A 12,500-nucleotide genomic window follows, 5' to 3' on the forward strand; every position below is an offset into this window, starting at 1 on the left:
AGGAAGCCAAATCACTGGTGTGATTGTTAGCGACGGCTTGCTATTGTTGTGCGGCGGGCGGCTGGTTGGCATGACGGGCCTGCCCCACCGAGTCCTGATTAACGGAGGCAGCACTTTGCTCGCAAACTTGCCAGCGTAAAAGTCACTGACGTAAAGTGGTGCAAAAACACCTGCCAGTGCTGATTAAGTTCCGTTCAGAGTCGTGTGATCGTGCGGTGAACCTCAGCGGGGCAGTCACGGGGCACTGCCACGCGTGTTCACCGCCCTGCCTCTCCGTCGGAGGTTTGATCTTCGTTTAAGAGAGAGGCAAAAATGCCCTTTGATGTGAGCCGCAAGGCACAACAACACTGCCTCATATCTTACTGCGGTTTGTCCGTTTTCTTTTTCACTTTGACTACCAACTCGGGCCCTTTGATTTCATCAGCCTTGTTCATCAGTCTCTCTTTCAAACAGACTGCTGGGATTGTTTTAGTAAGCGCAATCTATCTTCGCTTATGGGTCTGGACACTTAAAAGAAGTAGGCCTACGTGAGTGTTTCTGTATGAGGGCAACCGCAACAGAATGGAGGAGCTAAATAATGCATTGCTCTCCTTGGACAGAGACAGTGACATTCATCGAACCTAAAGATCAATTGAACACTATTTATCTAGATCATTCCAAAAATAACTGACGCTCTTTCCATTTCGTTTATTTAAACTGGCTGGGTACATTGGCAGCCATGCTAGCATTGGCAGGGTAAGCTGTTTTGGCTTTTGACTCCAATTCATCCAAAATGGATGCAAATTGTTCCCAAAAGGTCAGCAATCTCAATACCGCAGAAAATTAATTCTTTATATTGTCTCTTTTAAGGTCAAAGAAGTTGGATAAAGCTTTTTTTATTGTTGCTTTGCAAACACCCATTAAGTAGGCTAGTCCTAGAGTATCATGGTAAATGGAACAAGAAAGACGAGGGTCCAGGCCTTAACAAAGTCATCCCAAACATAAAACATTGCACTTTAAATCAATCATCTTAATGAAATACAATTTAGACAAGAGTTTGTTGGATGTGATATAAAAGCAATTCTCAAATACCACTCACAAATAATAATAAGGAACATTGACCTTGATAAAACACTGTTTAGACCTATAAAGCAAGGACTGTTGCTATTCTTTGCGGTAGTGCCATTTAAGAGATTCTCCTGTAAGCAACTCCTCACCTGTCTGGGTTATAACCCTCCAGCTCCTCAAGGAAGATGTTGCCATTGGACCCAGGACTGTCCTTGCTAGGAACTATTAAGAACTTGAGAACTGTTCCCCTTGTGGAACCGAGGAACACCACAGTCCGGTTCTTGTGTGGCCCGGCCTCCGTGTCGACCACCATGGTGTTGAGCTGATACCTGCAAGCGAACATTAAAGCGCCTCAGTGATGGACCAACTCACACGCAATGGGGACCGCACAGACGACCAAAGACATTTCACCCATGATACAGAGGTGCAATTATGGCCTGGAATAATTACACCACCAAGTCAAACCTCCATAAGCACAATGACTAGCAATGACTCAGACAGGGTACCTTTTCATTCTATGGCTGTGTGAAGTGAAGGGATTACATTAGACTGCAGCAGTGGCCTGCGCTTTCATGTACGTAAAAAGGAATTTAACAATGCCTAGCGAACCTCTTAAAACAGTGTGGCTGCCAATTAGAGGGAACAGGCTCTTTTTTCATACGGTGGCTGCTGGCGTTTGCCTGGTGAGTGAAGGGATTGTTTTTGCATGTTCATTGGTGTACCCTGTGGTTAAGGCAGTTAAAGACCTGTCCAAGGCTCGAGCTGAAAAGGTCTTACCTGACCATGGTCTTAACGATCCAGGGCCTGTGGCCTAACAAGGGGATGGCCTCATCCATGAGGGGGTGGGTCTTAATGAAGGTCAGCACCTCGTCGGGGAACGTGTTGGAGGAGCTGAACCTGGAGCCCTGGACGGCACATCCACCAGGCCTGTGGAGAGCACACACAACAACACCCATGGGCCTCGGATGAAACGCACCGAGCTAACGCCATTTGACAGCAGGATCAACAGCATCCCTCTGATCTCCCACAGTGAACCTTATGGATGTGCCAATGACAGCCGAACACCACTGGTCCGGCTCCTTGTGGAATAGATATTGATATTTGGACAAAATGGGTATTAGTCAGTTAATTAGCTTGAGTTTTGAAAAGTCCATTAAAAGAGACGTCTCCAAAAACTGAGGCGTTTGGTTTAACTGCCCTTGTCCAAGCCTAAATGATCTCTTTTGAGGCACTTACTGAGACTACAAATACATGTTCTGCATGCCAAACAGAACTGGAAACTCTGATACCAACACAACCAACCACGAAGTGAATCTGACAGGATTGTGGAGATCTGCAATCTGTGTATGCGCTGATTGTACATGCTTTAGGGAAACAACAGTGTGTGTGTGTACCTTGGTTTGGGGACCAGCTCATCAGGGACAGGTGTCCAGATGGATTCGGGGGACTTCTGCTCCTTGAATCTCCCCTCAAACACCCGCGCCAGCTGCTGCATGTCGAAGGCACACACGGCTGAGCCAGGGATGCTGCGGGGGACACGACAACAAACAGCCACCGTCAGAGCCAAGGGCTGCAGCAATAGCAACGCTACATTGTACACACACACACACACACACACACACATGCACACACACACACACATACACGCAGACGCACACACATAATGACACACACATGCATGCATGAGCGCGCACACGCACACACATACACACACACATATGCACACACACGTACAAGTACGTACACGCACACACACTAACACACACACATGCACACATTTTGGATGCAATGTGTCACACCACACAATCACACAGTCTTTGTTAGGTGAAATATGAAATACTATTTCATAAGTCAAAGATTTCAAACTATTTGAGTGTGCAATTCCTTTCAATTATTAGGAATTAAAATGTATAAATTATGAATGTGAAAATAAACAATTCATAAACATTGTCAACTGACTAGAAAGCACCTCATGCACCACTGTGCACTGTGTCTTGACTGGAATAATAATTCAGCAATTATGTCTCTTGACACATTTCGCAATCATCCTCATCATCAATTATATGTGGGCCATTTGCTAACAATTCGCAAACATTTGACTGAGAAGCGCATTAATAAAATGCCACTTTGGCATTTAATCGTCCCTCAGAAGCCTTTAGCGGTCTCATCTCAGCCAGAAATTGCCTTCCACCAAAACCCATCACATCTCCTGCCAGCCTCTTCTGATAAGCCAGACGCCTGCCTATTGTGCTGCCCCGGATCCCCAGAGAGCCAGGGTCTCTGACAGCCAACCCCAATCCCCTCTGCCTGACAGCGGGGAAAGGTCATGTGTCTCTCCCCCTGTCTCCCTGGAGCAGCTGCTCGGGGCTATGATGCTTCACATCCCGGGGTCTCGGAGGCGAGTGGGGCCTTCAGCTGGAGAGGCGGGCGGCGGAGATATAGCGGAGAGGGCCGCCGCGGGCGACTGTCACTGGACTCCGTGTCCGGCTGCACCCTCCCGCCTCGGCGCTCCACACGCGTGTCACGCCAGATCTTGTTCCCTCTCACAACACGTCCACCCCTAACTCCACCAACACCAACACAGACCCCAACGGCTCCAGCGGTCTATGCATCAACCACCGTCACACACACACACACACACACAGACACACACACACACACACACACACACACACACACACACACACACACACAGACACACACACACACACACACACACACACACACACACACACACACACACACACACACACACACACACACACACACACACACACAGTCCAAGTCCAAGTCCACACACACACACACACACACACACACACACACACAGTCCAAGTCCAAGTCCACACACACACACACACACACAAGTCCATTTCACTGCATAAATGGGTCAAAAGGAGACCAGGACTGAAATCCCTCCTCTAGAGGGACTTAACTCTGGCCCAGTTCTAGCGGGCCCTGATTCTGCTGACCAGATGCTCCCGGGCTCCTTGGGTAGCCGAGCGTCTCCGCACCAGAGGCCTCATTACCCGGCCTCTCCCCAGGTGTGCCACCCCCGAGACAGCCGGGCTCTGTTCGGCGGCAGGGGCAGTATGTAGCCACGGGCCCGGTGGCGAGTGTGTGGTGTGATCTGGAGCGCGGCCAGGGCCTCCGGGCTCTCCGAGCTGCACACACAGATTGGACTGCCAGGCCACAGCGGGTGCATTCAGAGCAGGCAATGACAGGTTTTTAATGGCGAAGAATGGGTGGGTGAGAGGGATTTGGGGGATTACACGCTAAAGCTCTCTCTCTTTCTTTCTCTCTCCCTCTCTCTCTTTCCCTCCATTCCTCTCTCCCTCCCTCCCTCGCTCCCCTCTAGCTCTCTCACGGATGCTCTCTTCCTGTCCCTCTCTCCGTGGTGTTTACAGATTTCTGCTTGCTTAATTGAAACGTCTCTCAGGAGAGAATCTTATAATGTGCGGGCTCCTGGTAAGCCCGTTTGAAACAATACTCGTGATTCCTCAGATTTGTCATAATTACGTCTGCGCCGGCCCCATTTCTTAACTCATGTGGCAGATCAGAGTGAGTTATTGGGGAGAGCTGGAAAAAAAAAACAGTCGTTTGCAGACGAGTGTTTGCACACCTGGTTTATCGAGTGCAGCTGCACCGGGCCTGGTGTAGAACACAAAGGGAGAACAATGACTGGTTATAAATCACCGGCCTTCCAATGACATGACGGGGAAGCACGGCAAGACAAGAGACACCACTCTGCATGCCCTCCATTCACGCGCATTATTGATAACTCCGCGGCTCATTGAGGGCAAGGGGCATAATTTTGGAGTCTGTTGTTGTCGTTGCCGGGGCCGGGGCCCCTCCCCTTCCTCTCCTCTTTTCTTCCCTTTTCGTCCTCCCTCGCTCCGCTGGGCGCTGGGTCTGTCTGGCACGCTCGCCCCTGATCACCTGCAGCCACTCACATTAATTACTAGTTGGCATGGCGCCCACGTTGTGCCACGCTCCAATGGGCACAAGGTGTCACCGCCAAAAACAGACTCAAACGATGGGGGGGGGGGGGGGGGGGGGGGGGGGGTGGGGGGGGGGGGTGAGTCAAAGAGAGTTTTCTGGCGCCGGGACTGGAGCAGGCTGAGTGTGAGTGAAAATGAACACAGAGAGCCGAGCGGAACACACACCAGTGGTGGGACCAGGGGGCCCAAACGGCGCTAATCCACATTACAAACCAAAAGCAGGAGGCCAGCTGCACCTAAACACATCAATAATACTTAATAATGTATTTCACTAAGGTACATTAAATGCATAAAACATGATCTGATGCATATTCTACTCTTTCTTTTCTGGCTCGGTCTATCTCTCCCTGCCGTACTGGGAGACTCATTGAGATGGATACTGAGAGTGAGGAGTGTGGAATGCTGCATGGATTCTATGTATTCATGGGGAGAGAGTATGAGCGAGTGAGGCGGCCCTGACTCCACTATCCACTTAAGCTGATTCCATTTATTATTAGCCCACACACTTATGCCTCTTTTCGAATAAACGGACGTCGGACTGCTCTCAGTACAAAACATTTATCTTCCCAAAGGCTTTCTGTAATAATCCTGCCATTCTCTGCCTACTGTTGAGCGCCTCCCAGCTATCTCCCAAGGTCCTGCTAAAAGGTGGCTGTTTCACAGCTAGTGTGTGGAACATTTGTTCAACAGCGGGCTTTATTCTGTTCCGAGCCCAGAACAACAACTCCTCTGGGTTTTTCTGGGGAAGTTGTAATGCACCTAGCTCGTAGTGTAGTGTATTCTTATTTGAAACATTAATCGGTAGCACTTCCTTTTACAGTCCCCTAATTACTAGGTATTTACCAGGTAACAACATGGTAATATTAAGTAATTATGTGGTAACTAATATAGGTAAAAAGAGGGTAACTACAGAGTAAATATAAAACAATTACATAGAAATGTCTTAACTATTACAAAGAAACTATTCTGAATTAATGTTTAATTACTTCTGAAAATGTACAGGTTACTACAGAATAATTATGACACAATTACTACATAAAAATAAAGAAATTATGGCCATGTTTCCTAGTAATATCATTCAATATTTCAGCCATTCCGTTACCTACCATGTAATTATGTGGTAACTATACTGGTAAAAATGAGGGTAACTACAGAGTAAATATAAAACCATTACATAGAAATGTCTTAACTATTACAAAGAAACTATTCTGAATTAAGGGTCAATTACTTCTGTAAAATAAAGGTAACTACAGGATAATTATTACACAATTACCACATAAAGAATGAGAAATCATGGCCATGTTACCTAGTAATACCATTCAATATTTCAACCATTCAATTACTTATTTAATATGTAATTGTGCTAATTTGGCTGGTATTAAAGTGGTATTTACTGGGAAAGAACAAAGTTGTTTCTAAGAAACTACATTCTTTATTTCCCTTTTATTTTGCTGTCATCACCAGCACATAGGCCTATACCCATTTATCATGCATGGGTTTATTCAGTACTTACCTCATAACAACAACTCCATCAGGGTCCATCTTCCTTATTACTGGGTCATTGTACATACTGATTAAAATGTACTTGGTAAATACATGGTTGTTTCCATTGTACTGATGTCCGCACCTAACTGTCACCATGCATTTTCTGCAATATTACCTGATTAAACCGAACTAATTTCCAGGTAAATAAGATGAAACTGGACTGGAAAAGAAAGCCTGAATTTTTACCATGTTTTTAACAACCACTTACCAAGTAATTATACAAAGACATTTCTTTTTAACTCCAACCTACCATGTATACATTCTGCAATATTACCAGGTTATAAATAAGTAAATAAGACGAAACTGGACTGGAAAAGAAAGTAAGAATTGTTTCCATTTTATTAACAGCTTCTTTCTAACTAATTACACAATGATCCATTTATTATTAATTCCATCCATTCAAGTTATGACCGTGCATTTTCTTCAGTATTACCAGGTTATTCACAAGTATTTTCTAAGTAAATAAAATGAAACTGGACTGGAAAAGAAAGTATGAATTGTTTCCATTTTATTAACAGCTTCTTTCCAAGTAATTACACAATGATCCATTTATTTTTCATTCCATCCATTCAAGTTATGATCATGCATTTTCTTCGGTGTTACCAGGTTATTCACAACTATTTTCTAGGTAACTAAGACGAAACTGGACTGGAAAAGAAAGTATGGATTATTCTCACATTGTTAACAACTACTTTCCAAGTAATTACACAATGATCCATTTATTATTAATTCCATCCATTCAAGTTATGACCGTGCATTTTCTTCAGTATTACCAGGTTATTCACAAGTATTTTCTAAGTAAGTAAAATGAAACTGGACTGGAAAAGAAAGTCTGGATTATTCTCACGTTGTTAACAATTACTTTCCAAGTAATTACACAATGATCCATTTATTATTAATTCCATCCATTCAAGTTATGACCATGCATTTTCTTCAGTATTACCAGGTTATTAACAACTATTTTCTAAGTAATTAAGATGAAACTGCTGGAAAAGGAAGTATGAATAAATTCACTATTTAAGTTATTCTTATTTACACATTCATTACACAAGCATTACACTCAATCTTCAATAGTTTTCAATAGGCTAACTTTCAGTTTCAGGTAGGCTATCGAATGTAATACAACCAACATCCAAGCAGTAAATAAATCATACATAAACATTGCTTTTGCTTTGCATTAAAATAAAATACCACTATAGCCGACAGTTATTCAATACATTAAAACGGCTCTTTCACGCCACTCCAGCAGCGCAACAGACAACTCACTGTACAGGCTAGTTATGGATGGACAGACGTCTTCAGCGAGGCTCGTGGTCCGTGGAGATTCGGAGAGAGGAAAAGTGCGAGTGGCAGTGCAGGCTATTCATGGGTTTCATCAGGTCCCTTTCCACAGGTTTTTAAAATCAAGCACCTTGATTATCAATGCAGACTGCATGGTGCTTGATTAACACACCTGTGGAAAGGGACCTGATGAAACCCATGAATATCACACAAAGTCATTCGTGCTAACAGCTAGGTCTTGCTGACTAGCTGAAGAAGGCTTTATACTCACGGGAAACTCTCGGTCGCAGTCCTCGAAATATTCACTTCCAACACAACTTCACCGTCTAGCAGTAATGTTTAAGTGAGTCTTTTACTCACTAAACACAAAGGCTATACATGTGTTAGGCTGCAGTAAACTTCTCCCTCTAAACAGTCGTTCTCCCTTCTTCTCACCGTGCTTCTCCGTGGTGTAGCCTAGTTAGTTTCTCCCGCATGTATTTCCTGACCGTTGACCTCTAGCTCAATTTTCATTGGCTCAAATAATACAAATGTAACACAAATTACACATTTCCATTCTTTTCACTTTTAGAATCAAAACATAATATCTTGACAACATTTCAGTAACTATGACATTATAAGCAAAATATTTTCAGCCTACCCATACTGAAAACGTTGACTCTTGTCTTGTTTTCAGTATGGGTAGGCTGAAAATATTTTGCTTATAATTTCATTAGCCTATAAACAAAATATAATTTAATTATCAATCAAAACATAATATCTTGACAACATTTCAGTAACTATGAAATTATACACAAACTATTTTCATCTAAACCAATGCATGAAATTCAACAAACATGACTGCAAGAGTCAACGTTTTCAGTAGGCCTATGGGTAGGCTGAAAATATTTTGCTTATAATGTCATAGTTACTGAAATGTTGTCAAGATATTATGTTTTGATTCTAAAAGTGAAAATAATGGAAATGTGTATTTTGTGTTAGGCCTACGTTTGTATTATTTGAGCCAATGAAAATTGAGCTAGGTCAAGGGTCAGGAAATACACGAGGGAGAAACTAACGACACCACGGAGAAGCACGGTGAGAAGAAGGGAGAACGACTGTCTAGAGGGAGAAGTTTACTGCAGCCTAACACACCTTTGTGTTTAGTGGGTAAAAGACTCAATTAAACATTACTGCTAGACGGTGAAGTTGTGTTGGAAGTGAATATTTCGAGGACTGCGACCGAGAGTTTCCCGTGAGTATAAAGCCTTCTTCAGCTAGTCAGCAAGACCTAGCTGTTAGCACGAATGACTTTGTGTGATATAGCCTGCATGGCCACTCGCACTCTTCCTATCTCCGAATCTCCACGGACCACGAGCCTCGCTGAAGACGTCTGTCCATCCATAACTAGCCTGCACAGTGAGTTGTCTGTTGCGCTGCTGGAGTGGCGTGAAAGAGCCGTTTTAATGTATTTATTGAATAACTGTCCGCTATAGTGGTATTTTATTTTAATGCAAAGCAAAAGCAAAGTCTATGTATGATTTTTTTTACTGCTTGGATGTTGGTTGTATTACATTCGATAGCCTACCTGAAACTGAAAGTTAGCCTATTGAAAACTATTGAAGATTGAGTGTAATGCATGTGTAATGAATGTGTAAATAAGAATAACCTAAATAGTGAATTTATTCATACTTCCTTTTCCAGTCCAGTTTCATCTTAATTACTTAGAAAATAGTTGTTAATAACCTGGTAATACCGAAGAAAATGCATGGTCATAACTTGAATGGATGGAATTAATAATAAATGGATCATTGTGTAATTACTTGAAAAGTAATTGTTAACAACGTGAGAATAATCCAGACTTTCTTTTGAGGTCCAGTTTCATTTTACTTACTTAGAAAATACTTGTGAATAACCTGGTAATACTGAAGAAAATACACGGTCATAACTTGAATGGATGGAATTAATAATAAATGGATCATTGTGTAATTACTTGGAAAGTAGTTGTTAACAATGTGAGAATAATCCAGACTTTCTTTTCCAGTCCAGTTTCGTTTTAGTTACCTAGAAAATAGTTGTGAATAACCTGGTAACACCGAAGAAAATGCACGATCATAACTTGAATGGATGGAATGAAAAATAAATGGACCATTGTGTAATTACTTGGAAAGCAGTTGTTAACAATGTGGGAATAATCCAGACTTTCTTTTCCAGTCCAGTTTCATTTTATTTACTTAGAAAATACTTGTGAATAACCTGGTAATACTGAAGAAAATGCACGGTCATAACTTGAATGGATGGAATTAATAATAAATGGATCATTGTGTAATTACTTGGAAAGTAGTTGTTAACAATGTGAGAATAATCCATACTTTCTTTTCCAGTCCAGTTTCGTTTTAGTTACCTAGAAAATAGTTGTGAATAACCTGGTAACACCGAAGAAAATGCATGATCATAACTTGAATGGATGGAATGAAAAATAAATGGATCATTGTGTAATTACTTGGAAAGAAGCTGTTAATAAAATGGAAACAATTCATACTTTCTTTTCCAGTCCAGTTTCATTTTATTTACTTAGAAAATACTTGTGAATAACCTGGTAATACTGAAGAAAATGCACGGTCATAACTTGAATGGATGGAATTAATAATAAACGGATCATTGTGTAATTAGTTAGAAAGAAGCTGTTAATAAAATGGAAACAATTCATACTTTCTTTTCCAGTCCAGTTTCGTCTTATTTACTTATTTATAACCTGGTAATATTGCAGAATGTATACATGGTAGGTTGGAGTTAAAAAGACATGTCTTTGTATAATTACTTGGTAAGTGGTTGTTAAAAACATGGTAAAAATTCAGGCTTTCTTTTCCAGTCCAGTTTCATCTTATTTACCTGGAAATTAGTTCGGTTTAATCAGGTAATATTGCAGAAAATGCATGGTGACAGTTAGGTGCGGACATCAGTACAATGGAAAAAACCATGTATTTACCAAGTACATTTTAATCAGTATGTACAATGACCCAGTAATAAGGAAGATGGACCCTGATGGAGTTGTTGTTATGAGGTAAGTACTGAATAAACCCATGCATGATAAATGGGTATAGGCCTATGTGCTGGTGATGACAGCAAAATAAAAGGGAAATAAAGAATGTAGTTTCTTAGAAACAACTTTGTTCTTTCCCAGTAAATACCATTTTAATACCAGCCAAAGTAGCACAATTACATATTAAATAAGTAATTGAATGGTTGAAATATTGATTGGTATTACTAGGTAACATGGCCATGATTTCTCATTCTTTATGTGGTAATTGTGTAATAATTATCCTGTAGTTACTTTTATTTTACAGAAGTAATTGACCCTTAATTCAGAATAGATTCTTTGTAATAGTTAAGACATTTCTATGTAATGGTTTTATATTTACTCTGTAGTTACCCTCATTTTTACCAGTATAGTTACCACATAATTACATGGTAGGTAACGTGATGGCTGAAATATTGAATGATATTACAAGGGAACATGGCCATAATTTCTTTATTTTTATGTAGTAATTGTGTCATAATTATTCTGTAGTAACCTGTACATTCTCAGAAGTAATTAAACATTAATTCAGAATAGTTTCTTTGTAATAGTTAAGACATTTCTATGTAATTGTTTTATATTTACTCTGTAGTTACCCTCTTTTTACCTATATTAGTTACCACATAATTACTTAATATTACCATGTTGTTACCTGGTAAATACCTAGTAATTAGGGGACTGTAAAAGGAAGTGCTACCCATTAATCTCACACAGGCACAAGATGGCTGCAGGTTTCCAAACAGCTCTACAGTGGGCCACTGAGCTGTCTTATGGCCCCTGATGGTGGTGGACTCCATTTTGTGGTGCCATGGTAGGCTCTCCTCCACTTAATATTACCCTTGGGTGCAGACACAATGATAGACTGGAGATGATTAAATGGGCATAAATCTGGCACATCCAGAGGAGTTCTGCACTGTCCTTGAGTGATACCCTGTCAGTGGTTTTCACTGTCATATACTCTTTCTCACTCACACACATTTCTTACTCTCTCTCTCTCCTCCTCCTCCTCCTCCTCCTTCTCTTTCTCTTACACACACACACACACACACACACACACACACACACACACACACACACACAGACACACACATAGACACACACACACACACACACACACACAGACACACAACCTCCTCTCTCTCACACACACACACACACACACACACACACACACACACGCACACACACACACACACACACACACCCTCCTCTCTCTCTCTTGCTCTCCCACTTACTGTGAGGGATATTATTATTGCTGGCATTTACAGGGGCTGCCCTCTCCTGACATAAATTTCCCAGTTTCATTTGCATCAGGAACTTATTGCAATCACATTAAGCTCTTATCTGCATTCAACACACAGCGTTTCACACCCCGCACCTGTACCCGTGACCACTCTTCCGCGTACACACACACACACATCCACATCTGCACACGCACGCACGCACGCACACATGCACACATGCACGCACAAACGCACGCACACACACACACGCGCACACACACACATACACACACATACACACACACACACACACATTTAGTTTTAGAGAACCTTAAGAAAACTTTT

At 41.9% G+C, this 12,500-nt stretch overlaps 1 protein-coding gene across 1 annotated transcript in view; it reads right to left on the reverse strand.

Annotated features, from left to right (window-relative positions):
- The window catches only part of sema6ba (sema domain, transmembrane domain (TM), and cytoplasmic domain, (semaphorin) 6Ba), a 39,975-nt gene that overhangs the window by 11,004 nt on the left and 16,471 nt on the right, over positions 1–12,500 (reverse strand). Inside the window, exons 10-12 of the mRNA XM_062551678.1 lie at positions 2,442–2,573; positions 1,825–1,974; positions 1,197–1,376 (exon numbers count right to left, since the gene is read on the reverse strand). Coding sequence (XP_062407662.1) covers positions 1,197–1,376; positions 1,825–1,974; positions 2,442–2,573 — 462 coding nt within the window. The remainder of the gene's footprint in view (positions 1–1,196; positions 1,377–1,824; positions 1,975–2,441; positions 2,574–12,500) is intronic.

This window comes from Sardina pilchardus, chromosome 2, assembly GCF_963854185.1.
Source record: "Sardina pilchardus chromosome 2, fSarPil1.1, whole genome shotgun sequence".
NCBI lineage: Eukaryota > Metazoa > Chordata > Actinopteri > Clupeiformes > Clupeidae > Sardina > Sardina pilchardus.